Source organism: Poecile atricapillus (genome assembly GCF_030490865.1).
Source record: "Poecile atricapillus isolate bPoeAtr1 chromosome 39 unlocalized genomic scaffold, bPoeAtr1.hap1 SUPER_39_unloc_1, whole genome shotgun sequence".
Lineage (NCBI taxonomy): Eukaryota > Metazoa > Chordata > Aves > Passeriformes > Paridae > Poecile > Poecile atricapillus.
The window spans coordinates 43,023-70,664 of record NW_026709000.1 but is presented as its reverse complement, the minus strand read 5'-3'; the positions used below and the strand labels follow the sequence as shown (position 1 = coordinate 70,664).

Here is a 27,642-nt window from a genome sequence, read left to right as displayed (position 1 = left end):
ATGACGGTCACCTACACCTCCCGGGTGGCCACGGCGCGATTCGGGGGCTTCTCTCAGCTGCTGCTGCTGTGGCGGGGGAGCATCTACAAACTCCTGTACCGGGAGCTCCTCCTCTTCCTCACCGCCTACCTGGGCTCAGCTTGGCCTACAGGTGCGGGACACCGGGGGACACCGGGGGACACGGGGGGGACACCGGGGGGGACACCGGGGACACCGGGGGGAGCATCTACAAACTCCTGTACCGGGAACTCCTCCTCTTCCTCACCGCCTACCTGGGCTCAGCCTGGCCTACAGGTGCGGGACACCGGGGGGACACCGGGGACACCGGGGGGACACGGGGGGGACACCAGGGGGACACCGGGGGGACACCGGGGGGACACCGGGGGAGCTTCTACAAACTCTGTACCGGGAGCTCCTCCTCTTCCTCACCGCCTACCTGGGGCTCAGCCTGGCCTACAGGTGCGGGACACCGGGGGGACACCGGGGGGACACCGGGGACACCGGGGGGACACGGGGGGACACCGGGGACACCGGGGGGACACGGGGGGACACCGGGGGGACACCGGGGGACACTGAGGGAGCATCTACAAACTCCTGTACCGGGAACTCCTCCTCTTCCTCACCGCCTACCTGGGGCTCAGCCTGGCCTACAGGTGCGGGACACCGGGGGGACACCGGGGGGACACCGGGGGGACACCGGGGGGGACATGGAGGGACACCGGGGGGACACCGGGGGGACACTGAGGGAGCATCTACAAACTCCTGTACCGAGAGCTGCTCCTCTTCCTCACCGCCTACCTGGGGCTCAGCCTGGCTACAGGTGCGGGACACCGGGGGGACACCGGGAACACCGGGGGGACACCAGGGGACACCGGGGGGACACGGGGGGGTCTCGAGGGTCAGGGCCAGGAGAGCGGTGGTCCCGACAGGTTCCTGCTGTCCCCCCACCATGTCCCCGTGTCCCCCCCCTCAGGTTTTTTCTGTCCCCCCCAGGATGTCCCCATGTCCCCAGGATGTCCCCGTGTCCCCACGATGTCCCCACGATGTCCCCACGATGTCCCCACGATGTCCCCGTGTCCCCAAGATGTCCCCGTGTCCCCCCACGATGTCCCCACGATGTCCCCGTGTCCCCACGATGTCCCCGTGTCCCTCCCACGATGTCCCCGTGTCCCCACGATGTCCCCACGATGTCCCGTGTCCCCCCCCAGGTTTTTGCTGTCCCCACTGTCCCCCCACGATGTCCCCACGATGTCCCCGTGTCCCCCCCTCAGTTTTGCTGTCCGAGTCCCAGCGCCGCCTGTTCGAGAAGCTGGTGCTGTACTGTGACAAATCGGCCAACCTGATCCCCGTGTCCTTCGTGCTCGGTGAGACCCCCGGGACCCCCTCGGGACCCCCGGGGACCCCCGGGACCCCCGGAATCCTCCCCAGGGACCCCGGGACCCCCCCCGGGACCCCCTCAGGGACCCCCCAGTGTCCCCTTAGGGCCACCAACCTGATCCCCGTGTCCTTTGTGCTTGGTGAGACCCCCGGGACCCCCCCGGACCCCCCCCGGGAAACCCCCCCGGGACCCCCGGAATCCTCCCCAGGACCCCCGGGACCCCCAGGGACCCCCCCGGGACCCCCAAGGGACCCCCCAGTGTCCCCTTAGGGCCACCAACCTGATCCCCGTGTCCTTCGTGCTCGGTGAGACCCCCGGGACCCCCCCCGGACCCCCGGGAAACCCCCCGGGACCCCCAGGGACCCCCCCAGGGACCCCCGAGACCCCCGGGACCCCCCCGGGATCCCCGGGACCCCCCGGGACCCCCCCGGGACCCCCTGGACCCTCCCCAGGGACCCCCGGGACCCCCCGGGACCCCCCCAGGGACACCCGGAACTCCCCCAGGGGACCCCCCGGGACCCCCCAGGGACCTCCTGGGACCCCCAGGACCCCCCAACACCCCTCCGGTACCCTCCCAGTACCCTCCAGTACCTCCCAGTATCCCCAGTACCCTCCCAGTAGCTCCCAGTACCCCCAGTACCCCCCAAATACCCGCAGTACCCCTCCAATGCCCTCCCAGTACCTCCCAGTACCCCCTCAATACCCCTTCCAGTATCTCCCAGTACCCTCCCAGTACCTCCAATATCCTTCCCAGTGCTCCCAGTGCCTCCCAGTATCTCCCAGTATCCCCAGTACCCTCCCAGTAGCTCCCAGTACCCCCAGTACCCCCCGAATACCCCCAGTACCCCTCCAATACCCCTCCAGTACCTCCCAGTACCCCCAATACCCCTCCCAGTATCTCCCAGTACCCTCCCAGTACCCCAGTACCCCTCCCAGTGCTCCCAGTACCCCTCAATACCCCTCCCAGTACCTCCCAGTATCCCCAGTACCCTCCCAGTACCTCCAGTATCCCCAGTACCCTCCCAGTACCCCAGTACCCCCCAATACCCCTCCCAGTACCTCCCAGTATCCCCAGTACCCTCCCAGTACCCCCAGTACCCCTCCCAGTACCCTCCCAGTACCCCCCCAATACCCCTCCCAGTACCTCCCAGTACCCCCAGTACCCTCCCAATACCCCTCCCAGTACCTCCCAGTACCCCCAGTACCTCCCAGTACCCCCCAGTACCCTCCCAGTACCCCCAGTACCCCTCCAGTACCCTCCCAGTACCCCCAGTACCCTCCCAATACCCCTCCCAGTACCTCCCAGTACCCCCCAATGCCCCTCCCAGTACCTCCAGTACCCCCAATACCCCTCCCAGTACCCCCAGTACCCTCCCAGTACCCCCAGTACCCCCCAATACCCCTCCCAGTACCTCCCAGTACCCCCTCAATACCCCTTCCAGTATCTCCCAGTACCCTCCCAGTACCCCCAGTACCCCTCCCAGTGCTCCCAGTACCCCCAGTACCCTCCCAGTACCTCCCAGTATCCCCAGTACCCTCCCAGTACCCCCAGTACCTCCCAGTACCCCCAATACCCCTCCCAGTGCTCCCAGTACCCCTCCAATACCCCTCCCACTACCTCCCAGTACCCCCTCCCAGTACCTCCCAGTACCTCCCAGTACCCCCAATACCCCTCCCAGTGCTCCCAGTACCCCTCCAATACCCCTCCCACTACCTCCCAGTACCCCCAATACCCCTCCCAGTACCTCCCAGTACCCCCAATACCCCTCCAGTGCTCCCAGTACCCCCCCCAATACCCCTCCCAGTACCCCCAGTACCCTCCCAGTACCCCCAGTAACCCTCCCAGTGCTCCCAGTACCCCCCCAATACCCCTCCCAGTACCTCCCAGTGCTCCCAGTACCCTCCCAATACCCCTCCCAGTACCTCCCAGTACCCCTCCCAGTACCCCCAATATCTCTCCCAGTACCCCAATACCCCCTCAATACCCCTCCCAGTACCTCCCAGTACCCCCAGTACCCTCAGTACCCCTCCAATACCCCTCCCAGTGCTCCCAGTACCCCCTCAATACCCCTCCCAGTACCTCCCAGTACCTCCCAGTACCTCCCAGTACCCCCAATACCCCCTCAATACCCCTCCCAGTACCTCCCAGTACCCCCAGTACCCTCCCAGTAGCTCCCAGTTCCCCGCAGGGTTCTACGTGGCGCTGGTCCTGGAGCGCTGGTGGGGTCAGTTCCGGACGGTTCCGGCTCCGGACGGGCTCATGGTGGCCGTGGCCGGCAGCGTCCACGGCTCGGACGCGCGGGGGCGGCTGCTGCGCCGGACACTGCTGCGCTACGGGAGCCTGGCCGCGCTCCTCGTCCTCAGAGCGGTCAGCACGCCCGTCTACAAACGATTCCCCACCACTGACCACCTGGTACAGGCCGGTGAGTGACCACTGAGTGACCACTGAGTGACCACTGAGTGACCACTGACCTGTGAGTGACCATTCACTCAGTGCTGCGCTACGGGAGCCTGGCCGCGCTCCTCGTCCTCAGAGCGGTCAGCACGCCCGTCTACAAACGATTCCCCACCACTGACCACCTGGTACAGGCCGGTGAGTGACCACTGAGTGACCACTGAGTGACCACTGACACCTGTGAGTGACCACTGACCACTGAGTGACCACTGAGTGACCACTGACACCTGTGAGTGACCATTCACTCAGTGCTGCGCTACGGGAGCCTGGCCGCGCTCCTCGTCCTCAGAGTGGTCAGCACGCCCGTCTACAAACGATTTCCAACCACTGACCACCTGGTACAGGCTGGTGAGTGACCACTGAGTGACCACTGAGTGACCACTGAGTGACCACTGACACCTGTGAGTGACCATGGTACAGCACCGGTCACTCAGTGCTGCTCTAGGGGAGCCTGGCCGCGCTCCTCGTCCTCAGAGCGGTCAGCACGCCCGTCTACAAACGATTCCCCACCACTGACCACCTGGTACAGGCCGGTGAGTGACCACTGAGTGACCACTGAGTGACCCCTGACCTGTGAGTGACCACTGACCATGGTACAGCACCGGTCACTCAGTGCTGCGCTACGGGAGCCTGGCTGCGCTGCTGGTGCTGAGCCCGTGAGTGACCACTGAGTGACCCCTGACCACCTGTGAGTGACCCCTGAGTGACCACTGAGTGACCACTGACTGACTACTGAGTGACCACTGAGTGACCACTGACCACTGAGTGACCACTGACCATGGTACAGCACCGGTCACTCAGTGCTGCGCTACGGGAGCCTGGCCGCGCTCCTCGTCCTCAGAGCGGTCAGCACGCCCGTCTACAAACGATTCCCCACCACTGACCACCTGGTACAGGCCGGTGAGTGACCACTGAGTGACCACTGAGTGACCACTGAGTGACCACTGACATGTGAGTGACCATTCACTCAGTGCTGCGCTACGGGAGCCTGGCCGCGCTCCTCGTCCTCAGAGCGGTCAGCACGCCCGTCTACAAGAGATTCCCCACCACTGACCACCTGGTACAGGCTGGTGAGTGACCACTGAGTGACCACTGACCTGTGAGTGACCATGGTACAGCACCGGTCACTCAGTGCTGCGCTACGGGAGCCTGGCCGCGCTCCTCGTCCTCAGAGCGGTCAGCACGCCCGTCTACAAACGATTCCCCACCACTGACCACCTGGTACAGGCCGGTGAGTGACCACTGAGTGACCACTGAGTGACCACTGACCTGTGAGTGACCACTGACCACCTGTGAGTGACCACTGACCATGGTACAGCACCGGTCACTCAGTGCTGCACTACGGGAGCCTGGCTGTGCTGCTGGTGCTCGGAGCCAGTGAGTGACCACTGAGTGACCATTGAGTGACCTTTGAGTGACCACTGAGTGACCACTGAGTGACCACTGACCACTGAGTGACCACTGAGTGACCACTGAGTGACCACTGACCTGTGAGTGACCATTCACTCAGTGCTGCGCTACGGGAGCCTGGCCGCACTGCTGGTGCTGAGCCTGTGAGTGACCACTGAGTGACCCCTGACCACCTGTGAGTGACCCCTGAGTGACCACTGAGTGACCACTGACCACTGAGTGACCCCTGACCACCTGTGAGTGACCACTGAGTGACCATTGAGTGACCACTGACACCTGTGAGTGACCATTCACTCAGTGCTGCGCTACGGGAGCCTGGCCGCGCTCCTCGTCCTCAGAGCGGTCAGCACGCCCGTCTACAAGAGATTCCCCACCACTGACCACCTGGTACAGGCTGGTGAGTGACCACTGAGTGACCACTGAGTGACCACTGAGTGACCACTGAGTGACCACTGACACCTGTGAGTGACCACTGACCATGGTACAGCACCGGTCACTCAGTGCTGTGCTATGGGAGCCTGGCTGTGCTGCTGGTGCTCAGAGCCAGTGAGTGACCACTGAGTGACCCCTGACCACCTGTGAGTGACCCCTGAGTGACCACTGAGTGACCACTGAGTGACCACTGAGTGACCACTGAGTGACCACTGAGTGACCACTGACCATGGTACAGCACCGGTCACTCAGTGCTGCGCTACGGGAGCCTGGCCGCGCTCCTCGTCCTCAGAGCGGTCAGCACGCCCGTCTACAAACGATTCCCCACCACTGACCACCTGGTACAGGCCGGTGAGTGACCACTGAGTGACCACTGAGTGACCACTGACCACCCACTGACACCTGTGAGTGACCATTCACTCAGTGCTGCGCTACGGGAGCCTGGCCGCACTGCTGGTGCTGAGCCCGTGAGTGACCACTGAGTGACCCCTGACCACCTGTGAGTGACCACTGAGTGACCACTGAGTGACCACTGAGTGACCACTGACCACCTCTGAGTGACCACTGACCACTGAGTGACCACTGACCTGTGAGTGACCACTGACACCTGTGAGTGACCCCTGAGTGACCACTGAGTGACCACTGAGTGACCACTGAGTGACCACTGACCTGTGAGTGACCATTCACTCAGTGCTGCGCTACGGGAGCCTGGCCGCGCTCCTCGTCCTCAGAGCGGTCAGCACGCCCGTCTACAAGAGATTCCCCACCACTGACCACCTGGTACAGGCCGGTGAGTGACCACTGAGTGACCACTGAGTGACCACTGAGTGACCACTGACCTGTGAGTGACCATGGTACAGCACCGGTCACTCAGTGCTGCACTACGGGAGCCTGGCCGCACTGCTGGTGCTCAGAGCCAGTGAGTGACCACTGAGTGACCCCTGACCACCTGTGAGTGACCCCTGAGTGACCACTGAGTGACCACTGACCTGTGAGTGACCACTGACCATGGTACAGCACCGGTCACTCAGTGCTGCGCTACGGGAGCCTGGCCGCGCTCCTCGTCCTCAGAGCGGTCAGCACGCCCGTCTACAAACGATTCCCCACCACTGACCACCTGGTACAGGCCGGTGAGTGACCACTGAGTGACCACTGAGTGACCACTGAGTGACCGCTGACCTGTGAGTGACCATTCACTCAGTGCTGCGCTACGGGAGCCTGGCCGCGCTCCTCGTCCTCAGAGCGGTCAGCACGCCCGTCTACAAGAGATTCCCCACCACTGACCACCTGGTACAGGCCGGTGAGTGACCACTGAGTGACCCCTGACCACTGAGTGACCACTGAGTGACCCCTGACCACCTGTGAGTGACCCCTGAGTGACCCCTGACCACTGAGTGACCACTGAGTGACCATTGAGTGACCACTGACTGCTGAGTGACCACTGACCACTGAGTGACCACTGACCACCTGTGAGTGACCACTGACCATTGATTGCCTGTGAGTGACCACTGACCAGTACTGACCACTCGGTCCAGGCCAGTGAGTGACCATTGACCACTCAGTGAGTGACCACTGACCTGTGGGTGACCACTGAGGGACCACTAAATGACCACTGAATGACCACTGAGTGACCACTGACCACTGAGTGACCACTGACCACTGAGTGAGCACTGAGTGAGCACTGAGTGACCACTTAGTGACCACTGACCACTGAGTGACCACTCAGTGAGTGACCAGTGAGTGACCACTGACTACCTGTGAGTGACCACTGACCTGTGAGTGACCACTGACCACTGGGTGACCACTGAGTGACCACTGACCACTGAGTGACCACTGAGTGACCACTGACCACTGATCACTCACTGAGTGACCACTGACATCACCAGGATGTCACCGGGTGACGTCACGGGACAGAGGATGACGTCATCAACCAGAGGATGACATCACGGGGTCAGATGATGATGTCACGGGGCAGATGGTGATGTCACTGAACAGAGGATGACGTCATAGGGCAGACGGTGACATCACAGGACAGACGGTGACGTCACAGAAAAGATGACGTCACGGGGCATACGGTGACGTCACGGGGCAGATGATGTCATGGGGCAGATGGTGACGTCACGGGGACAGAGGGTGACGTCATCAACCAGAGGATGATGTCACAGGGCATATGATGATGTCACAGGGGATACGATGACGTCACGGGACAGATGATGTCATGGGGCAGATGGTGACGTCACGGGACAGATGGTGACGTCATGGGGGAGACGGTGACATCACGCAACATATGATGATGTCACAGAGCAGATGGTGATGTCACGGGGCAGATGGTGACGTCAGCGGGCAGACGGTGACGTCACAGAACAAATGGTGACGTCACTGGACAGATGATGACGTCACTGGACAGATGATGACATCACTGAACAGATGATGATGTCACAGGGCAGATGGTGACGTCACAGGGCAGATGATGATGTCACAGGGCAGATGATGATGTCACAGGGCAGATGGTGACGTCACAGGGCAGATGGTGATGTCACGGTGCAGATGATGATGTCAGAGGGCAGACAGTGATGTCACAGGGCAGACGATGACGTCACATGGCAGATGGTGACGTCACGGTGCAGATGATGATGTCACGTGGCAGACGATGATGTCACCGGGCAGATGGTGATGTCACAGGGCAGATGGTGACGTCACTGAACAGATGATGTCACAGGGCAGATGGTGATGTCACAGGGCAGACGGTGACGTCATGGGGGAGACGATGATGTCACGGTGCAGATGATGATGTCATGTACAGATGATGTCACAGGGCAGATGGTGACGTCATGGGGCAGAGGGTGATGTCATGAACCAGAGAATGACGTCATGGTGCAGACGATGACATCACAGGGCAGATGGTGATGTCACAGGGCAGATGGTGACGTCACAGGGCAGATGATGATGTCACAGGGTAGACGGTGATGTCACAGGGTAGATGATGATGTCACAGGGCAGATGATGATGTCACGTGGCAGATGGTGATGTCACAGGGCAGATGATGATGTCACAGGGTAGATGATGATGTCACAGGGTAGATGATGATGTCACAGGGCAGACGGTGACGTCACGGTGCAGATGATGATGTCATGTACACATGATGTCACAGGGCAGATGATGATGTCACAGGGCAGATGATGATGTCACAGGGCAGACGGTGATGTCACATGGCAGATGGTGACATCACGGTGCAGACGATGATGTCACGTGGCAGACGATGACGTCACAGCCTTGGGGTGACATCGGGGGGTCCCTGATGGCTCCACGGGAGCCGTCCTGGGGTGACCCCAATTTTGGGGTGACCCTCCGAGTTTTGGGGTGACCCCGGGGGTTTTGGGTGATGACTCCCCCGGTTTTGGGGTGACAGTGGCGGTTTGGGTGATGTCACTGGGTGTTTTGGGTCCCCCCCGGGTTTTGGGGTGACCCCGGGGGTTTTGGGGTCCCCCCCGGGTTTTGGGGTGACAGTGGCGGTTTGGGTGATGTCACCGGGTGTTTTGGGGTCCCTCCCGGTTTTGGGGTGACCCCGGGTGTTTTGGGGTCCCTCCCGGTTTTGGGGTGACCCCGGGGGTTTGGGTGATGACACCCCTGGGTTTGGGGTACCCCCCGGGTTTTGGGGTGACAGTGGCGGTTTGGGTGATGTCACCAGGGGTTTTGAGGTGACACCAGGGGTTTTGGGGTGACCCCGGGTGTTTTGGGGTGACCCCGGGTGTTTTGGGGTCCCCCCCGGGTTTTGGGGTGACAGTGGCGGTTTGGGTGATGTCACCGGGGGTTTTGGGGTGACCCCCGGGTGTTTTGGGGTCCCCCCCCGGGTTTTGGGGTGACCCTGGGGGTTTTGGGGTTCCCCCCGGTTTTGGGTGATGTCACCGGGGGTTTTGGGGTGACCCCGGGGGTTTTGGGGTGTCCCCCCGGGTTTTGGGGTGACCCCGGGGGTTTTGGGGTGTCCCCCCGGGTTTTGGGGTGACAGTGGCGGTTTGGGTGATGTCACCGGGTGTTTTGGGGTCCCCCCCGGGTTTTGGGGTCCCCCCCGGGTGTTTTGGGGTCCCCCCCGGTTTTGGGGTGACAGTGGCGGTTTGGGTGATGTCACAGGGTGTTTTGGGGTGACCCCGGGTGTTTTGGGGATACCCCCGGTTTTGGGGGTACCCCGGGGATTTGGGTGATGACATTCCCGGTTTTGGGGTCCCCCCGGGTTTTGGGGTGACCCCGGGTGTTTTGGGTTCCCCCCGGTTTTGGGGTGACAGTGGTGGTTTGGGTGATGTCACCGGGTGTTTTGGGTTCCCCCCGGGTTTTGGGGTCTCCCCCGGGTGTTTTGGGGTCCCCCCCGGGTTTTGGGGTGACAGTGGCGGTTTGGGTGATGTCACCGGGTGTTTTGGGGTCTCCCCCGGGTGTTTTGGGGTCCCCCCCGGGTTTTGGGGTGACCCCGGGGGTTTTGGGTGATGTCACCGGGTGTTTTGAGGTGACCCCAGTGGTTTGGGGTCCCCCCCGGGTTTTGGGGTGACCCCGGGGGTCCCCGCAGGGTTCCTGACGCGCGAGGAGCGGCGCCGGCTGGAGGGGCTGCGCTCCCCCTACAACAAATTCTGGGTTCCCTGCGCCTGGTTCGGGGCGCTGGCGGGGCAGGCGCGGAGAGAGGGGAGAGTCAGGGACGACTGCGCCCTAAAACTGCTCATGGAGGTACCCCCGAACCCCCCAGGGACACCCCCAAACCCCCCGGGACACCCCCAAAACCCCCGGGACCCTCAGGGACACCCCCGAACCCTCCGGGACACCCCCAAACCGCCCGGGACACTCCGGGACCCCCAGGGACACCCCGGGACACCCCCAAAACCCCCGGGACACCCCGGGACACCCCCAAAACCCAGGGACACCCCGGGACCCCCAGGGACACCCCCGAACCCCCCGGGACACCCCGGGACACCCCCAAATCCCAGGGACTCCCAGGGACACCCCCAAACCCCCCGGGACTCCCAGAGACACCCCCAAACCCTCCGGGACACCCCCAAACCGCCCGGGACCCCCAGGGACACCCAGGGACACCCAGGGACACCCCGGGACACCCCCAAAACCCCCGGGACACCCAGGAACACCCAGGGAGCCCAAGGGACACCCCCAAACCCCCCGGGACACTCCGGGACACCCCCAAAACCCCCGGGACACCCCTGAAATAACCCGGGACCCCCAGGGACCCCCCAAAACCCTCGGGACCCCCAGGGACACACCCAAACCCCCAGGGACCCCCCAAACATCCCGGGACCCCCAGGGACACCCAGAGACCCCCAGGGACACCCAGGGACACCCCCAAACCCCCCGGGACCCCCCGGGACCCCCAGGGACCCCCTGAGAGCCCCTGGGACCCCCCCAACCCCTCAGGACCCCTCTGGGGACCCCCCCGAGCCCCCCGGGACCCCCAGGGACACCCCCAAAACCCCCAGGGACACCCCGGGACACCCCCAAACCCCCCGGGACCCCCAGGAACACCCAGAGACCCCCAGGGACACCCAGGGACCCCCAGGAACACCCTGAGAGCCCCTGGGACCCCCCCAACCCCTCAGGACCCCTCTGGGGACCCCCCCCGAGCCCCCCGGGACCCCCCGGCAACCCCTGAAACACCCCGGGACCCCCCAAGGACCCCCAAGGACCCCCAGGGACCCCCCAAAACCCCCCTGAGCCCCCCGGGACCCCCCAGCAACCCCTGAAACCCCCAGAGACCCCCAGGGACCCCCAGAGACCCCCCAAAACCCCCCTGAGCCCCAGGGACCCCCCGGCAACTCCTGGGAACCCCTGAAACCCCCCGGGACCCCCAGGGACCCCCAGAGACCCCCAGGGACCCCCCAAAACCCCCCTGAGCCCCCCGGGACCCCCCAGCAACCCCTGGGAACCCCTGAAACAGCCCGGGACCCCCAGGGACCCCCAGAGACCCCCAGAGACCCCCAGGGATCCCCCAAGGACCCCCAGAGACCCCCAGGGACCCCCAGGGACCCCCAGGGACCCCCCCAAAATCCCCCTGAGCTCCCCGGGACCCCCAGGGACACACCCAAACCCCCCAAGGACCCCCAGAGACCCCCAGAGACCCCCCAAAACCCCCCTGAGCCCCCCGGGACCCCCCAGCAACCCCTGAAACCCCCCGGGACCCCCCCAAGGACCCCCAGAGGCCCCCCGGGACCCCCCAGGGACCCCCAGGGACCCCCCAAAACCCCCCTGAGCCCCCCGGACCCCCCAGGAGCTGAACCGGTTCCGGGCCCACTGCAGCCTCCTGTTCCACTACGACTGGATCAGCGTCCCACTGGTGTACACACAGGTGAGGGACACCTGGGACACCTGGGGGGACATGGGGACATCTGGGGACACCTGGGGACAGCTGGGGAACACCTGGGGACACCTGGGGATACCTGGGGACACACCTGGGGACACCTGGGACACCTGGGGACACCTGGGGGGACATGGGGACACCTGGGACACCTGGGGACACCTGGGGACACCTGGGGACACCTGGGACACACCTGGGGGGACATGGGGACACCTGGGGACAGCTGGGGACACCTGGGGACACACCTGGGGAAACCTGGGGACACCTGGGGACACCTGGGGATACCTGGGGACACACCTGGGGACACACAAGGTGACCCAGTGAGGCTGAGGAAGGTCTGAGGTCCATGTCAGGTGTGTCCCACAGGTGGTGACCATCGCCGTGTACACCTTTTTCCTCACCTGTCTGATCGGGCGGCAGTTCCTGGACCCCTCCCAGGGCTGGGGGGACACCTGGGGACACCTGGGGACACCTGGGGACAGTAAAAACACACCTAGGGACACCTGGGGAACACCTGGGGATACCTGGGGACAGCTGGGGACAGTAAAAACACAGCTGGGGACACCTGGGGACACCTGGGGACACCAAAAACACACCTGGGGACACCTGGGGGCACCTGGGGACACCTGGGGGCACCTGGGACACACCTGGGGATACCTGGGGACACCTGGGGATACCTGGGGATACCTGGGGATACCTGGGGACACCTGGGGACACCTGGGGGGACACCTGGGGACACCCGGGGACACCTGGGACACACCTGGGGACACCTGGGGACAGCTGGGGACACCTGGGGATACCTGGGGACACACCTGGGCACACCTGGGACACACCTGGGCACACCTGGGGACACCTGGGGGGGCTGGGGACACCTGGGACACACCTGGGGATACCTGGGGACACACAAGGTGACCCAGTGAGGCTGAGGAAGGTCCGGGGTCCATCTCAGGTGTGTCCCACAGGTGGTGACCATCGCCGTGTACACCTTTTTCCTCACCTGTCTGATCGGGCGGCAGTTCCTGGACCCCTCCCAGGGCTGGGGGGACACCTGGGGACACCTGGGGGGACCTGGGGACACACCTGGGGACACCTGGGGACACCTGGGGACACACCTGGGGACACACCTGGGGATACCTGGGGACATCTGGGACACACCTGGGGGGACATGGGGACACCTGGGGACACCTGGGACACACCTGGGGACACCTGGGGAGGCTGAGGAAGGTCCGAGGTCCATGTCAGGTGTGTCCCACAGGTGGTGACCATCGCCGTGTACACCTTTTTCCTCACCTGTCTGATCGGGCGGCAGTTCCTGGACCCCTCCCAGGGTTACGCGGGGCACGAGCTGGACCTGGGCGTGCCCGTGTTCACCTTGCTGCAGTTCTTCTTCTACGTGGGCTGGCTCAAGGTGGGCGGGGGGCTCACCTGGGACCCCCCGGGGACACCTGAGAACCCTCGGGCTCACCTGAGCTCACCTGAGACCCCCTGGGATCACCTGAGACCCCCCGAGCTCACCTGAGACCCCCCCCGTGTTCACCTTGCTGCAGTTCTTCTTCTACGTGGGCTGGCTCAAGGTGGGCGGGGGGCTCACCTGAGACCCCCCGGGGGACACCTGAGACCCCCAGAGCACACCTGAGCTCACCTGAGACCCCCTGGGATCACCTGAGACCCCCTGGGATCACCTGAGACCCCCCTGGGATCACCTGAGCTCACCTGAGACCCCCCCGGGCTCACCTGAGCTCACCTGAGACCCCCCGGGATCACCTGAGACCCCCCCCCGGGGGACACCTGAGACCCCCAGAGCACACCTGAGACCCCCCCAGACTCACCTGAGACCCCCCGGGGGACACCTGAGACCCCCAGAGTACACCTGAGCTCACCTGAGACCCCCTGGGATCACCTGAGACCCCCCCGGGCTCACCTGAGACCCCCTGGGATCACCTGAGACCCCCCCAGGCTCACCTGAGACCCCCTGGGATCACCTGAGACCCCCTGGGCTCACCTGAGCTCACCTGAGACCCCCTGGGATCACCTGAGACCCCCCCCGTGTTCACCTTGCTGCAGTTCTTCTTCTACGTGGGCTGGCTCAAGGTGGGCGGGGGGCTCACCTGAGACCCCCCGGGGGACACCTGAGCTCACCTGAGACCCCCTGGGATCACCTGAGACCCTCCCGGGCTCATCTGAGCTCACCTGAGACCCCCCTGGGATCACCTGAGACCCCCCTGGACTCACCTGAGACCCCCCCGAGCTCACCTGAGACCCCCCGGGATCACCTGAGACCCCCTGGGGGACACCTGAGACCCCCCTGGGATCACCTGAGCTCACCTGAGACCCCCCGGGGGACACCTGAGACCCCCCCCCGAACTCACCTGAGACCCCCCGAGCTCACCTGAGACCCCCCGGGGGACACCTGAGACCCCCCCGGGATCACCTGAGACCCCCCCCGGGATCACCTGAGACCCCCCGGGCTCACCTGAGCTCACCTGAGACCCCCTGGGATCACCTGAGACCCCCCTGGGATCACCTGAGACCCCCCTGAGCTCACCTGAGACCCCCTGGGATCACCTGAAACCCCCAGAGCTCACCTGAGACCCCCCCGGGGACACCTGAGACCCCTCTGGGATCACCTGAGACCCCCCGGGCTCACCTGAGACCCCCCCTGAGCTCACCTGAGACCCCCCTGGGATCACCTGAGACCCCCCCGGGATCACCTGAGACCCCCCCCCGGGTTCACCTGAGACCCCCCGGGCTCACCTGGGCTCACCTGAGACCCCCTGGGCTCACCTGAGACCCCCGAGCTCACCTGAGACCCCCCCCGAGCTCACCTGAGACCCCCCTGGGATCACCTGAGACCCCCCGGGCTCACCTGAGCTCACCTGAGACCCCCTGGGATCACCTGAGACCCCCTGGGATCACCTGAGACCCCCCTGGGATCACCTGAGACCCCCCTGAGCTCACCTGAGACCCCCTGGGATCACCTGAAACCCCCAGAGCTCACCTGAGACCCCCCCGGGGACACCTGAGACCCCTCTGGGATCACCTGAGACCCCCCTGGGATCACCTGAGACCCCCCGGGATCACCTGAGCTCACCTGAGAGCCCCCAGGATCACCTGAGACCCCCCCAGGCTCACCTGAGACCCCCCTGGGAGACACCTGAGACCCCCAGAGCTCATCTGAGCTCACCTGAGACCCCCTGGGATCACCTGAGACCCCCCCGGGATCACCTGAGACCCCCAGAGCTCACCTGAGACCCCCCCGAGCTCACCTGAGACCCCCGAGCTCACCTGAGACCCCCCCGAGCTCACCTGAGACCCCCCCGAGCTCACCTGAGACCCCCAGAGCTCACCTGAGACCCCCCCGAGCTCACCTGAGACCCCCAGAGCTCACCTGAGACCCCCCCCGGCTCACCTGAGACCCCTCCCGGACTCACCTGAGCCCCCTCCCCTCCCGCAGGTGGCGGAGCAGCTCATTAACCCTTTCGGGGAGGATGATGATGATTTCGAGACCAACACCCTCATCGACAGGAACTTCCAGGTGAGTGGGGGGCACCAGGTGTGTGGGGGGGGCACCCCCAGGTGGGTCCTGGGCACCCCCAGGTGGGTCCTGGGCACCCCAGGTGTGTTCAGAGCACCCCAGGTGTGTTCAGAGCACCCCCAGGTGGGTCCTGGGCACCCCCAGGTGGGTGGGGGGTACCAGGTGGGGGGGGGGGCACCGCCAGGTGGGTGTGGGGCACCCCCAGGTGGGTCCTGGGCACCCCCAGGTGTGTTCAGGGCACCCCAAGGTGTGTGGGGCACCCCCAGGTGGGTGTGGGGCTTCCCCAGGTGGGTCCTGGGCACCCCCAGGTGGGTGAGGGGCACCAGGTGTGTGGGGGGCACCCCCAGGTGGGTGTGGGGCACCCCCAGGTGGGTCCTGAGCACCCCCAGGTGGGTGGGGGGCACCCCCAGGTGTGTTCATGGCACCCCCAGGTGTGTTCAGAGCACCCCCAGGTGTGTTCAGGGCACCCCAGGTGTGTTCAGAGCACCCCCAGGTGTGTGGGGGGCACCCCCAGGTGGGTGGGGAGCACCCCCAGGTGGGTCCTGGGCACCCCCAGGTGGGTGTGGGGCACCCCAGGTGTGTTCAGAGCACCCCCAGGTGTGTTCAGAGCACCCCCAGGTGTGTTCAGGGCACCCCAGGTGTGTTCAGAGCACCCCCAGGTGTGTTCATGGCACCCCCAGGTGTGTTCAGAGCACCCCCAGGTGTGTTCATGGCACCCCCAGGTGTGTTCAGGGCACCCCCAGGTGGGTGTGGGGCACCCCCAGGTGGGTCCTGGGCACCCCCAGGTGTGTTCAGGGCACCCCCAGGTGTGTTCAGAGCACCCCAAGGTGTGTTCAGGGCACCCCCAGGTGGGTCCTGGGCCCCCCCAGGTGGGTGGGGAGCACCCCCAGGTGGGTCCTGGGCACCCCCAGGTGTGTTCAGGGCACCCCCAGGTGTGTCCTGAGCACCCCCAGGTGTGTGTGGGGCACCCCCAGGTGTGTTCAGAGCACCCCAGGTGTGTTCAGGGCACCCCAGGTGTGTTCAGAGCACCCCCAGGTGGGTCCTGGGCCCCCCAGGTGTGTTCAGAGCACCCCAGGTGTGTTCAGAGCACCCCAGGTGTGTTCAGAGCACCCCCAGGTGGGTCCTGGGCACCCCCAGGTGTGTTCATGGCACCCCCAGGTGTGTTCAGAGCACCCCCAGGTGGGTGTGGGGTATCCCAGGTGTGTGGGGGGCACCCCCAGGTGTGTTCAGGTGTGTCCAGATGTGTTCAGGGGTACCCCAGGTGTCCCCAAGTGTCCCCAGGTGTCCCCCAGGTGTGTCCAGGTGTGCTCAGGTGTCCCCAGGTGTCCCCAGGTGTGTCCCCAGGTGTCCCCAGGTGTCCCCAGGTGTCCCCAGGTGTGCTCAGGGCACCCCCAGGTGTCCCCAGGTGTCCCCAGCTGTCCCCAGGTGTGTCCCCAGGTGTGCTCAGGTGTGTCCAGGTGTGCCCAGGTGTGCCCAGGTGTACCCCAGGTGTCCCCAGGTGTCCCCAGGTGTGTCCAGGTGTGTCCAGGTGTGCTCAGGTGTCCCCGGGTGTCCCCAGGTGTCCCCAGGTGTGTCCAGGTGTCCCCAGGTGTCCCCAGCTGTCCCCAGGTGTGCTCAGGTGTGTCCAGGTGTGCCCAGGTGTGCCCAGGTGTACCCCAGGTGTCCCCAGGTGTCCCCAGGTGTCCCCAGGTGTGCTCAGGTGTCCCCAGGTGTCCCCAGCTGTGCCCAGGTGTGCTCAGGTGTCCCCAGGTGTCCCCAGGTGTGCTCAGGTGTCCCCAGGTGTGCTCAGGTGTGTCCCCAGGTGTCCCCAGGTGTGCTCAGGTGTCCCCAGGTGTGCTCAGGTGTGTCCCCAGGTGTCCCCAGGTGTCCCCAGGTGTCCCCAGGTGTGCTCAGGTGTCCCCAGGTGTCCCCAGCTGTGCCCAGGTGTGCTCAGGTGTCCCCAGGTGTCCCCAGGTGTCCCCAGGTGTGCTCAGGTGTCCCCAGGTGTCCCCAGGTGTGCTCAGGTGTCCCCAGGTGTGCTCAGGTGTGTCCCCAGGTGTCCCCAGGTGTGCTCAGGTGTCCCCAGGTGTGCTCAGGTGTGTCCCCAGGTGTCCCCAGGTGTCCCCAGGTGTCCCCAGGTGTGCTCAGGTGTCCCCAGGTGTCCCCAGGTGTCCCCAGGTGTGTCCCCAGCTGTCCCCAGGTGTGCTCACCTGTCCCCCCAGGTGTCGATGCTGGCTGTGGACGAGCTCTACGGGGAGGTTCCGGAGCTGGAGCGGGATCGTTACTGGGGGACCCCCGCCCCCCGCGCCCCCTACACGGCAGCGGCCGCGCCCCCCCGGCACCCCGCCTTCCGCGGCTCCGCCTTCGACGTCACGTGAGAGACCCCCCAAAATCCCCGGGACCCCCCCCAAAATCCCGGGACCCCCCCCAAAAACCCCGGGACCCCCAAAACCCCGGGACCCCCCCCCAAAAACCCCGGGACCCCCACCTTGGGACCCCCAAACCCCCCCCCGGCACCCCCATAAACCCGGGACCCCCAAACCCCCCCCGGCACCCCGCCTTCCGCAGCTCCGCCTTCGACGTCACGTGAGAGACCCCCCTAAAATCCCCGGGACCCCCAAAAACCCCGGGACCCCCCCCCAAAAACCCGGGACCCCCCAAAAACCCCGGGACCCCCAAAAACCCCGGGACCCCCACCCTGAGACCCCCATAAACCCGGGACCCCCACCCTGGGACCCCCAAAAACCCGGGACCCCCAAAACCCCGGGACCCCCATCCTGAGACCCCCAAAATCCCGGGACCCCCCCCAAAATCCCCGGGACCCCCAAAAACCCCGGGACCCCCCCCAAAAACCCCGGGACCCCCAAAAACCCCGGTATCCCCAAAAACCCCGGGACCCCCCCCGAGACCCCCAAACCCCCCCCGGCACCCCGCCTTCCGCGGCTCCGCCTTCGACGTCACGTGAGAGACCCCCCAAAATCCCCGGGACCCCCCCCAAAAACCCCGGGACCCCCACCCTGGGACCCCCAAACCCCCCCCGGCACCCCGCCTTCCGCGGCTCCGCCTTCGACGTCACGTGAGAGACCCCCAAAAATCCCGGGACCCCCCCCCAAAAATCCCCGGGACCCCCAAAAACCCCGGGACCCCCAAAAATCCCCGGGACCCCCCCCCAAAAACCCCGGGACCCCCCCCAAAAACCCCGGGACCCCACCCTGAGACCCCCAAAAACCCGGGACCCCCAAAAACCCCGGGACCCCCACCCTGGGACCCCCACCCTGGGACCCCCAAACTCCCACCCTGAGACCCCCAAATCCCCACCTTGGGACCCCCAAATCCCCTCCAGGGACCCCCAAACTCCACCCTGGGACCCCCAAACTCCCACCCTGGGACCCCCAACCTGGGACCCCCAAACTCCCACACTGGGACCCCCCAAACTCCACCCAGGGACCCCCAAACTCCACCCTGGGACCCCCAAACTCCCACCCAGAGACCCCCAAATCCCCACCCTGGGACCCCCAAACCCCCTCCAGGGACCCCCAAACTCCACCCAGGGACCCCCAAACTCCCACCCAGGGACCCCCAAACCTTCCGAGCCCCCCCGAGTTGATTTTGGGGTGATCCTGGGGGGTCTCCGGGGTGGATTTTGGGGTGACCCCTCCCCTCCCCCGCAGCCTGGCCAAGGAGGAGATGCAATTCCAACCCCTGGAGGAAATCGGGGACCCCCTCGGGGAAATCGGGGACCCCCTGGACCCCTCCCCACGGCTCCCCCCCGGCTCCCACCGCCCGTCCCGGCTCCGCCGCAAGAGCAGCTCCGAGGGGGGGGCGCCCCCCGAGACCCCCCCGGGGGATGGGGACCCCCAGGAGCGGTGGCTGCTGCACCCCAGAGCCGAGCAGGGGGTCTGAGGGGGCACCCCAAAAACACCCCGAGCCCCCCCTCCCCAAAATAAACACCCCCAAAATCCTCAGGATTTACCGGGAAAACGGCAGAACCCGAATTTGGGCAGTCCCGGGAAGGGGGGGATTCGGCAGGGGAAGGGAACCCCAAAAATCTCCGGAGGGGGGGTTGGAGAGAGCCCGAAATTCCAGAGCCGGAATTCCACAGCCGAAATTCCAGAGCCGGAATTCCACAGCCGAAATTCCAGACCCGGTATTCCGCACCCGGAATTCCGCACCCGGAATTCCACAGCCAGAATTCCAGACCCGAAATTCCACACCCGAAATTCCACACCCAGAATTCCACAGCCAGAATTCCACAGCTGAAATTCCAGACCCAAAATTCCACAGCTGAAATTCCAGACCCAAAATTCCAGACCCTGAATTCCACAGCCAGAATTCCACAGCCGGAATTCCAGACCCGAAATTCCACAGCTGAAATTCCAGACCCAAAATTCCACAGCTGAAATTCCAGACCAGAAATTCCAGACCCGGAATTCCGCACCCGGAATTCCGCAGCCAGAATTCCACAGCCGGAATTCCACACCCGAAATTCCAGACCCGGAATTCCAGACCCGAAATTCCACAGCCGGAATTCCACACCCGAAATTCCAGACCCGAAATTCCAGACCCGAAATTCCACAGCCGGAATTCCACAGCCGGAATTCCACAGCCGAAATTCCAGACCCGAAATTCCACCCCCGAAACTCCACAGCCAGAATTCCACAGCTGAAATTCCACACCCGGAATTCCACCCCCAAAATCCCGCATCCAAATTTCCACCTCCAAAAAGTTCCACCTCCAGAATTCCACCTCCTAAATTCCACACCCGAAATTCCAAATCCGAAATTCCTCAATCCAAATTTTCACCTCCAAAATTCCACCTCTGAATTCCCGCATCCGAAATTCCACCCCCGAAATTCCCACACCCGAAATTCCCACCTCCAAAATCCCGCATCCAAATTTCCACCTCCGAAATTCCACCCCCGACATTCCACATCCGAAATTCCACCTCCGAAATCCCGCATCCAAATTTCCACCTCCAAAATTCAGACCCAAAATCCCGCATCCGAAATTCCACATCCAAAATTCCCACCCCCAAAATCCCGCATCCGAAATTCCCCACCCGAAATTTCCACCTCCAAAATTCCACCTCTGAATTCCCGCATCCGAAATTCCAGAACCAAAATCCCGCACCCGGAATTCCACCCCTGAAATCCCGCATCCAAATTCCCACCTCCAAAATTCCACCTCCGAATTTCCTCATCCAAATTTCCACCCCCAAAATCCCGCACCCAAATTCCCACCTCCGAAATTCCACATCCAAATTTCCAAACCCAAAATCCCGCATCCGAAATTCCACCCCCAAAATCCCGCATCCGAAATTCCATCCCCAAAATCCCGCATCCAAATTTCCACCTCCAAAATTCCACTTCTGAATTCCCGCATCCGAAATTCCACCTCCGAAATTCCCACACCCGAAATTCCCACCTCCAAAATCCCGCATCCAAATTTCCACCTCCGAAATTCCACACCCGACATTCCACATCCGAAATTCCACGCTCGAAATTCCCACACCCGACATTCCACATCCGAAATTCCACCTCCGAAATCCCGCATCCAAATTTCCACCTCCAAAATTCAGACCCAAAATCCCACATCCGAAATTCCACATCCAAAATTCCCACCCCCAAAATCCCACATCCGAAATTCCACATCCAAAATTCCCACCCCCAAAATCCCGCATCCGAAATTCCCCACCCGAAATTCCACCTCCAAAATTCCACCTCTGAATTCCCGCATCCGAAATTCCAGAACCAAAATCCCGCACCCGGAATTCCACCCCTGAAATCCCGCATCCAAATTCCCACCTCTGAAATTCCACCTCCTAAATCCCGCATCCGAAATTCCACACCCGAAATTCCAGAACCAAAATCCTGCATCCAAATTTCCACCCCCGAAATTCCACTTCTGAATTCCCGCATCCGAAATTCCACCCCCGAAATTCCCACACCCGAAATTCCCACCTCCAAAATCCCGCATCCGAAATTCCAGAACCAAAATCCCGCATCCGAAATTCCACCTCCGAAATTCCACATCCAAATTTCCACCTCCAAAATTCCACTTCTGAATTCCCGCATCCGAAATTCCACCCCCGAAATTCCCAGACCCGAAATTCCCACCTCCAAAATCCCGCATCCAAATTTCCACACCCGAAATTCCACATCCGAAATTCCACACCTGACATTCCACCTCTGAAATCCCGCATCCAAATTTCCACCTCCAAAATTCAGACCCAAAATCCCGCATCCGAAATTCCACATCCAAAATTCCCACCCCCAAAATCCCGCATCCGAAATTCCACCTCCAAAATTCCCACCCCCAAAATCCCGCATCCGAAATTCCACATCCAAATTCCCACCTCCGAAATTCCACCCCCGGCTCTGTCTCCGCTCGCTCCCAGCCCCGGTTTTGGGGAATTATTTTTTTTTTTCGGGATAAATTCAGTAAATTGAGAAACTCCGAGTCACAAATCTCGAGTTTATTCCGAGCTGGGAACGGGCGGGGCTGAGATGAACAAAGAGAGTTTTCCTCACAAAAAGAACCCGAGAGGAGGAGCCGGGAGAAACCGGGAGGAACCGGGAAAGGAGCCGGGAGAAACCGGGGAGAAACCGGGAAAGGAGCCGGGAGAAACCGGGGAGAAACCGGGAAAGGACCCGGGAGAAACCGGGAGAAACCGGGAAAAACCAGGAAAGGAGCCGGGAGAAACCGGGAAAGGAGCCGGGAGAAACCGGGGAGAAACCGGGAGAAACCGGGGAGAAACCGGGAAAGGAGCCGGGAGAAACAGGGGAGAAACCGGGGAGGATCCGGGAGAATCCCGGGAGAAACCGGGGAGGAGCCGGGGAGAAACCGGGGAGGATGCAGGAGAAACCGGGAGAAACCGGGGAGGAGCCGGGAAAGGACCCGGGAGGATCCCGGGAGGTTCCGCGGGGCAGGAGCCGGGAGAAACCGGGGAGGATCTGGGGAGAATCCCAGGAGAAACCGGGGGAGAAACCGGGAAAGGATCCGGGAGAAACCGGGGAGGATCTGGGGAGAATCCCGGGAGAAACCGGGGGAGAAACCGGGAAAGGACCCAGGAGAAAGCGGGAAAGGAGCTGGGAGAAACCGGGAGAAACCGGGGAGGAGCCGGGGAGGATGCGGGAGAAACCGGGGAGAAACCGGGAAAGGACCCAGGAGAAAGCAGGGAGAAACCGGGGGAGAAACCGGGGGAGAAACCGGGGGAGAAACCGGGAAAAACCGGGAGAAACCGGGGAAGAGCCAGGGAGGATCCCGGGAGGATCCGCGGGGAAGGAGCCGGGAGAATCCCGGGAGAACCCGGAGAGGAACCGGGAGGATCCCGGGAGAACCCGCGGGGCAGGAGCCGGGAAAAGCCGGGAGAAAGCGGGGAGGAGCCGGGGAGGAACCGGGGAGGAGCCGGGGAGGAACCGGGGAGGAACCGGGGAGGATCCGTGGAAGGTCCAGGGAGGGTCCGGGAAGGATCCCGGCCGGCTCAGGCACGAAGGGTCCCGGGAGGATCCAAGGACGGTCCGGGAAGGGTCCGGGAAGGATCCCGGCCGGCTCAGGCACGGAGGAGCTGGGGACGATCCCGGGAGGATCCACGGAGGGTCCAGGAAGGATCCCGGGAGAATCCCGGCTGGCTCAGCTGCAGAGGAGCTGGGGACAATCCCGGGAGGATCCACGGAGGGTCCAGGGAGGATCTGTGGAAGGTCCAGGGAGGATCCCGGGAGAATCCCGGCCGGCTCAGCTGCAGAGGAGCTGGGGACAATCCCGGGAGGATCCACGGAGGGTCCAGGGAGGATCTGTGGAAGGTCCAGGGAGGATCCCGGGAGAATCCCGGCCGGCTCAGCTGCAGAGGAGCCGGGGAGGATCCAGGGAGGGTCCCGGGGAGGATCCACAGAGGGTCCAGGAAGGATCCCGGGAGAATCCCGGCTAGATCAGCTGCAGAGGAGCTGGGGACAATCCCGGGAGGATCCACGGAGGGTCCAGGGAGGATCTGTGGAAGGTCCCGGGCGGATCCTGGCCAGCTCAGCCACGGAGGGTCCTGGGAGGATCCACGGAGGGTCCTGGGAGGATCCACGGAGGGTCCCAGGAAGATTCACGGAGGGTCCCAGGAAGATCCACGGAGGGTCCCAGGAGGATCCCGGGAAGGATCCTGTCTGTCTCAGCCCCAGACGGTCCCAGGAGGGTGCCAGGAGGATCCCCTGAGGATCCCATCCATCTCAGCCCCGGAGCATCCCCTGAGGATCCCATGAGCATCCTGTGAGGATCCCATCCATCTCAGCCCCAGAGGATCCTGTGAGCATCCCCAGAGGATCCTGTGAGCATCCTGTGAGGATCCCAGATCCCATCCCTCTCAACCCCGGAGCATCCCCTGAGGATCCCATGAGCATCCCATCCATCTCAGCCCCAGAGGATCCCCAGAGGATCCCCAGAGGATCCCCAGAGTATCCCCAGAGCATCCCCAGAGGATCCCATGAGCATCCCCAGAGGATCCTGTGAGCATCCTGTGAGGATCCCATCCCTCTCAGCCCCAGAGGATCCCCAGAGGATCCCCAGAGTATCCCCAGAGTATCCCCAGAGGATCCCAGCCCCTCATTCCCTCATCTCCTCCTCGCTCAGCACCACCGCCCGCAGCCTCTCCCGGTGGAGCCTCTCGTTCCTCTCGGATCGCAGCTCCCGGGGCTCCAGGCGCCGCAGCCGCTCCGGGAGGTGCCCGAACTCCTCCTCGTTGATGTCGCTGTCCCTCAGCGCCTCCTCCAGCAGCCACCAGCGCCCCAAAAAGCCCAGATCCAGCGGCGCCCCGAGCTGCCACAGCCGCGGCCGGAGGTGCGGGCACCGCGCCGAGTACAGGGCGGGGTCCCGGCCGTGGGGGTCGGCCCCGGCCACGGCCACGAGCCCCGGGTTGGGACCCCCTGAGGATCCCCTGAGGATCCTGTGAGGATCCCATCCCTCTCAGCCCCGGAGGATTCCTGGAGGATCCCCAGGGGATCCTGTGAGCATCCCCTGAGTATCCCAGATCCCATCCATCTCAGCCCCAGAGCATCCCCTGAGCATCCTCTGAGGATCCCCAGAGGATCCCATCCCTCTCAGCCCCAGAGGATCCCCTGAGGATCCCCTGAGGATCCCGTGAGCATCCCCAGAGGATCCTGTGAGCATCCTGTGAGGATCCCAGACCCCATCCATCTCAGCCCCAGAGCATCCCCTGAGCATCCTCTGAGGATCCCCTGAGCATCCCGTGAGGATCCCATCCATCTCAGCCCCGGAGGATCTCCTGAGCATCCTGTGAGGATCCCCTGAGGATCCTGTGAGGATCCCATCCATCTCAGCCCCAGAGCATCCCATGAGCATCCTCTGAGGATCCCCTGAGCATCCCGTGAGGATCCCATCCCTCTCAGTCCCAGAGGATCCCGTGAGCATCCTCTGAGGATCCCCTGAGGATCCCAGAGGACCCCATCCATCTCAGCCCTGGAGCATCCAGTGAGGATCCTGTGAGCATCCCCAGAGGATCCCCTGAGTACCCCAGAGGATCCCCAGAGGATCCCCTGAGGATCCCCAGAGGATCCCAAGGATCCTGTGAGCATCCCGTGAGGATCCCGTGAGGATCCCATCCCTCTCAGCCCCGGAGGATCCCATGAGCATCCCATGAGCATCCCCTGAGGATCCCCAGAGGATCCCCAGAGTATCCCCAGAGTATCCCCAGAGGATCCCAGCCCCTCATTCCCTCATCTCCTCCTCGCTCAGCACCACCGCCCGCAGCCTCTCCCGGTGGAGCCTCTCGTTCCTCTCGGATCGCAGCTCCCGGGGCTCCAGGCGCCGCAGCCGCTCCGGGAGGTGCCCGAACTCCTCCTCGTTGATGTCGCTGTCCCTCAGCGCCTCCTCCAGCAGCCACCAGCGCCCCAAAAAGCCCAGATCCAGCGGCGCCCCGAGCTGCCACAGCCGCGGCCGGAGGTGCGGGCACCGCGCCGAGTACAGGGCGGGGTCCCGGCCGTGGGGGTCGGCCCCGGCCACGGCCACGACCCCCAGGTTGAGGACGCGGAGCCGCCCCCGCTCCCGCAGCTTCAGCAGCCTCAGGACGTGGCGTTCGGCTCGGGGGCTCCGGGAAGTCTCCGGGAGTTTCCCCAGCGCTGTCGCTGCCGCCACGGCCGCGCTCTCCAGGGATTCCCGGTCCGGGACGGAGGTGGCCAGACCGGCACCGAGCCCCAGGAGCCCCAGAGTTGCCGCCGAGAGCAGCGGGCGGCGCCGGGCACCGGCTGCGGCTTCGCGGAGAGAGCTGGAATAGTCCTGGAGAAGAGCCCGGAACCAGCGGCCTGAGGGAGGGGAAACGGGGGAGGGTCAGGGGAGACCCCCGGGGAAAGGGGGGAGACCCCCGGGAGGAGGGGGAGACCCTCGGGGAAAGGGGCAGAGCACCGGGGAAAGGGGGGAGAGACCCCCGGGAAAAGGGGGGAGAGACCCCCGGGAGGAGGGGGAGACCCTCGGGGAAAGAGGGGGGAGACCCCCGGGGAAAGGGGGGAGAGACCCCCGGGAGGAGGGGGAGAGACCCCCGGGGAAAGGGAGGGGCAACGGGGGGGTCAGGGGAGACCCCCGGGGGTGGGGAGAGCACCGGGAAAAGGGGGGAGAGACCCCCGGGAGGAGGGGGAGACCCTCGGGGAAAGGGGGGAGAGACCCCCGGGAGGAGGGGGAGACCCCCGGGAAAGGGAGGGGAGGGGGGTCAGGGGAGACCCCCAGGAGGAGGGGGAGAGTCCCGGGAAAAGGGGGGAGACCCCCGGGGAGGAGGGGGAGACCCCTGGGGAAAGGGAAAGACCCCAGGGGAAAGGGGGAGACCCCAGGAAAAGGGGGAGACCCCCGGGAGGTGGGGTCACTCCCCGGGGTTATGGGGACCCCCCCCCAGACCCCTCTGGATTATGGGGACCCCCCCAAACCCCTCTGGATTATGGGGACCCCCCCAGACCCCTCTGGATTATGGGGACCCCCCCAAACCCCTCTGGATTATGGGGACCCCCCCAAACCCCTCTGGGTTATGGGGACCCCCCCCCAGACCCCTCTGGATTATGGGGACCCCCTCAGACCTCTCTGGATTATGGGGACCCCCCAAACCCCTCTGGATTATGGGGACCCCCCCCCCAAACCCCTCTGGATTATGGGGACCCCCCCCCCAAACCCCTCTGGATTATGGGGACACCCCCAAATCCCTCTGGATTATGGGGACCCCCCCAGACCCCTCTGGGTTATGGGGACCCCCCCAAACCCCTCTGGATTATGGGGACCCCCCCAGACCCCTCTGGATTATGGGGACCCCCCCCCCAAACCCCTCTGGATTATGGGGACCCCCCCAAACCCCTCTGGATTATGGGGACCCCCCCCCAAACCCCTCTGGATTATGGGGACCCCCCCAAACCCCTCTGGATTATGGGGACCCCCCCAAACCCCTCTGGATTATGGGGACCCCCCCAAACCCCTCTGGATTATGGGGACCCCCCCTCAGACCCCTCTGGATTATGGGGACCCCCCCAAACCCCTCTGGATTATGGGGACCCCCCCCCTCAGACCCCTCTGGGTTATGGGGACCCCCCCAAATCCCTCTGGATTATGGGGACCCCCCCAAACCCCTCTGGATTATGGGGACCCCCCCAAGCCCCCCAAAACCCCCCAAAACCCCCCAAAACCCCCCCAAAACCCCCCCAAACCCCTCTCAGGGTCAAGCGGCACCCCTGACCCCCCTTTTGGTAGAAATTGGGGACCCCCCACAAAACCAGGAGGGTTTGGGGGCCCCCAGACCCCCCCAAGCCCCCCAAAACCCCCCCAAAACCCCCCAAACCCCCCCAGACCCCCCCAATCCCCTCAGAGCCCCCCCAAGGCCCCGAATCGCAGCTCCCCGCACCCCACAAGGCCCCGCTCCTTCCCCCGAACTCCCCGTGGCCCTGAGAGCCCCGGGACCCTCCCTCACCGAGCCGGGTGTCCCCCAGGCGCCCCCAGAGCCCGCGGCTCGCCCCTCCCGCCGCCGCCGCCGCCGCCGCCGCCGCCATCACCGGAGAGGCTCCGTTCGCGGAACCCGGGACCGCCGGAACCAAAGCGGCGGCACCGCGGGGCTGGGGGGGGAACCGGATGAGGGTGACACA

General features: G+C 64.3%; 3 protein-coding genes across 3 annotated transcripts; 1 reads left to right on the top strand and 2 right to left on the bottom strand.

The window, feature by feature from the left end:
- On the top strand, positions 1-23,736 carry BEST2 (bestrophin 2). Its single transcript, XM_058828574.1, has 11 exons — positions 1-95; positions 582-655; positions 1,272-1,364; positions 3,568-3,801; positions 10,231-10,385; positions 11,932-12,009; positions 13,274-13,426; positions 15,473-15,553; positions 17,755-17,906; positions 19,204-19,283; positions 22,999-23,736. The coding sequence occupies exons 1-11, from the start codon at positions 1-3 to the stop codon at positions 23,457-23,459; spliced, it is 1,656 nt and encodes a 551-aa protein (XP_058684557.1). The 3' UTR covers positions 23,460-23,736.
- Positions 23,737-23,796: 60 nt separating this feature from the next.
- Positions 23,797-25,107, bottom strand: LOC131574166 (mitochondrial import inner membrane translocase subunit Tim29-like). The gene is made up of 2 exons (XM_058828578.1): positions 25,045-25,107; positions 23,797-24,475 (listed from the first exon to the last, which is right to left on the bottom strand). The coding sequence occupies exons 1-2, from the start codon at positions 25,105-25,107 to the stop codon at positions 24,119-24,121; spliced, it is 420 nt and encodes a 139-aa protein (XP_058684561.1). The 3' UTR covers positions 23,797-24,118.
- LOC131574163 (mitochondrial import inner membrane translocase subunit Tim29-like) lies at positions 24,465-27,638 on the bottom strand. The gene is made up of 2 exons (XM_058828575.1): positions 27,471-27,638; positions 24,465-25,833 (listed from the first exon to the last, which is right to left on the bottom strand). Exons 1-2 carry the CDS (start codon positions 27,547-27,549, stop codon positions 25,241-25,243), a joined length of 672 nt encoding a protein of 223 aa, XP_058684558.1. The 5' UTR covers positions 27,550-27,638; the 3' UTR covers positions 24,465-25,240.
- Between the last annotated feature and the right edge of the window lie 4 nt (positions 27,639-27,642).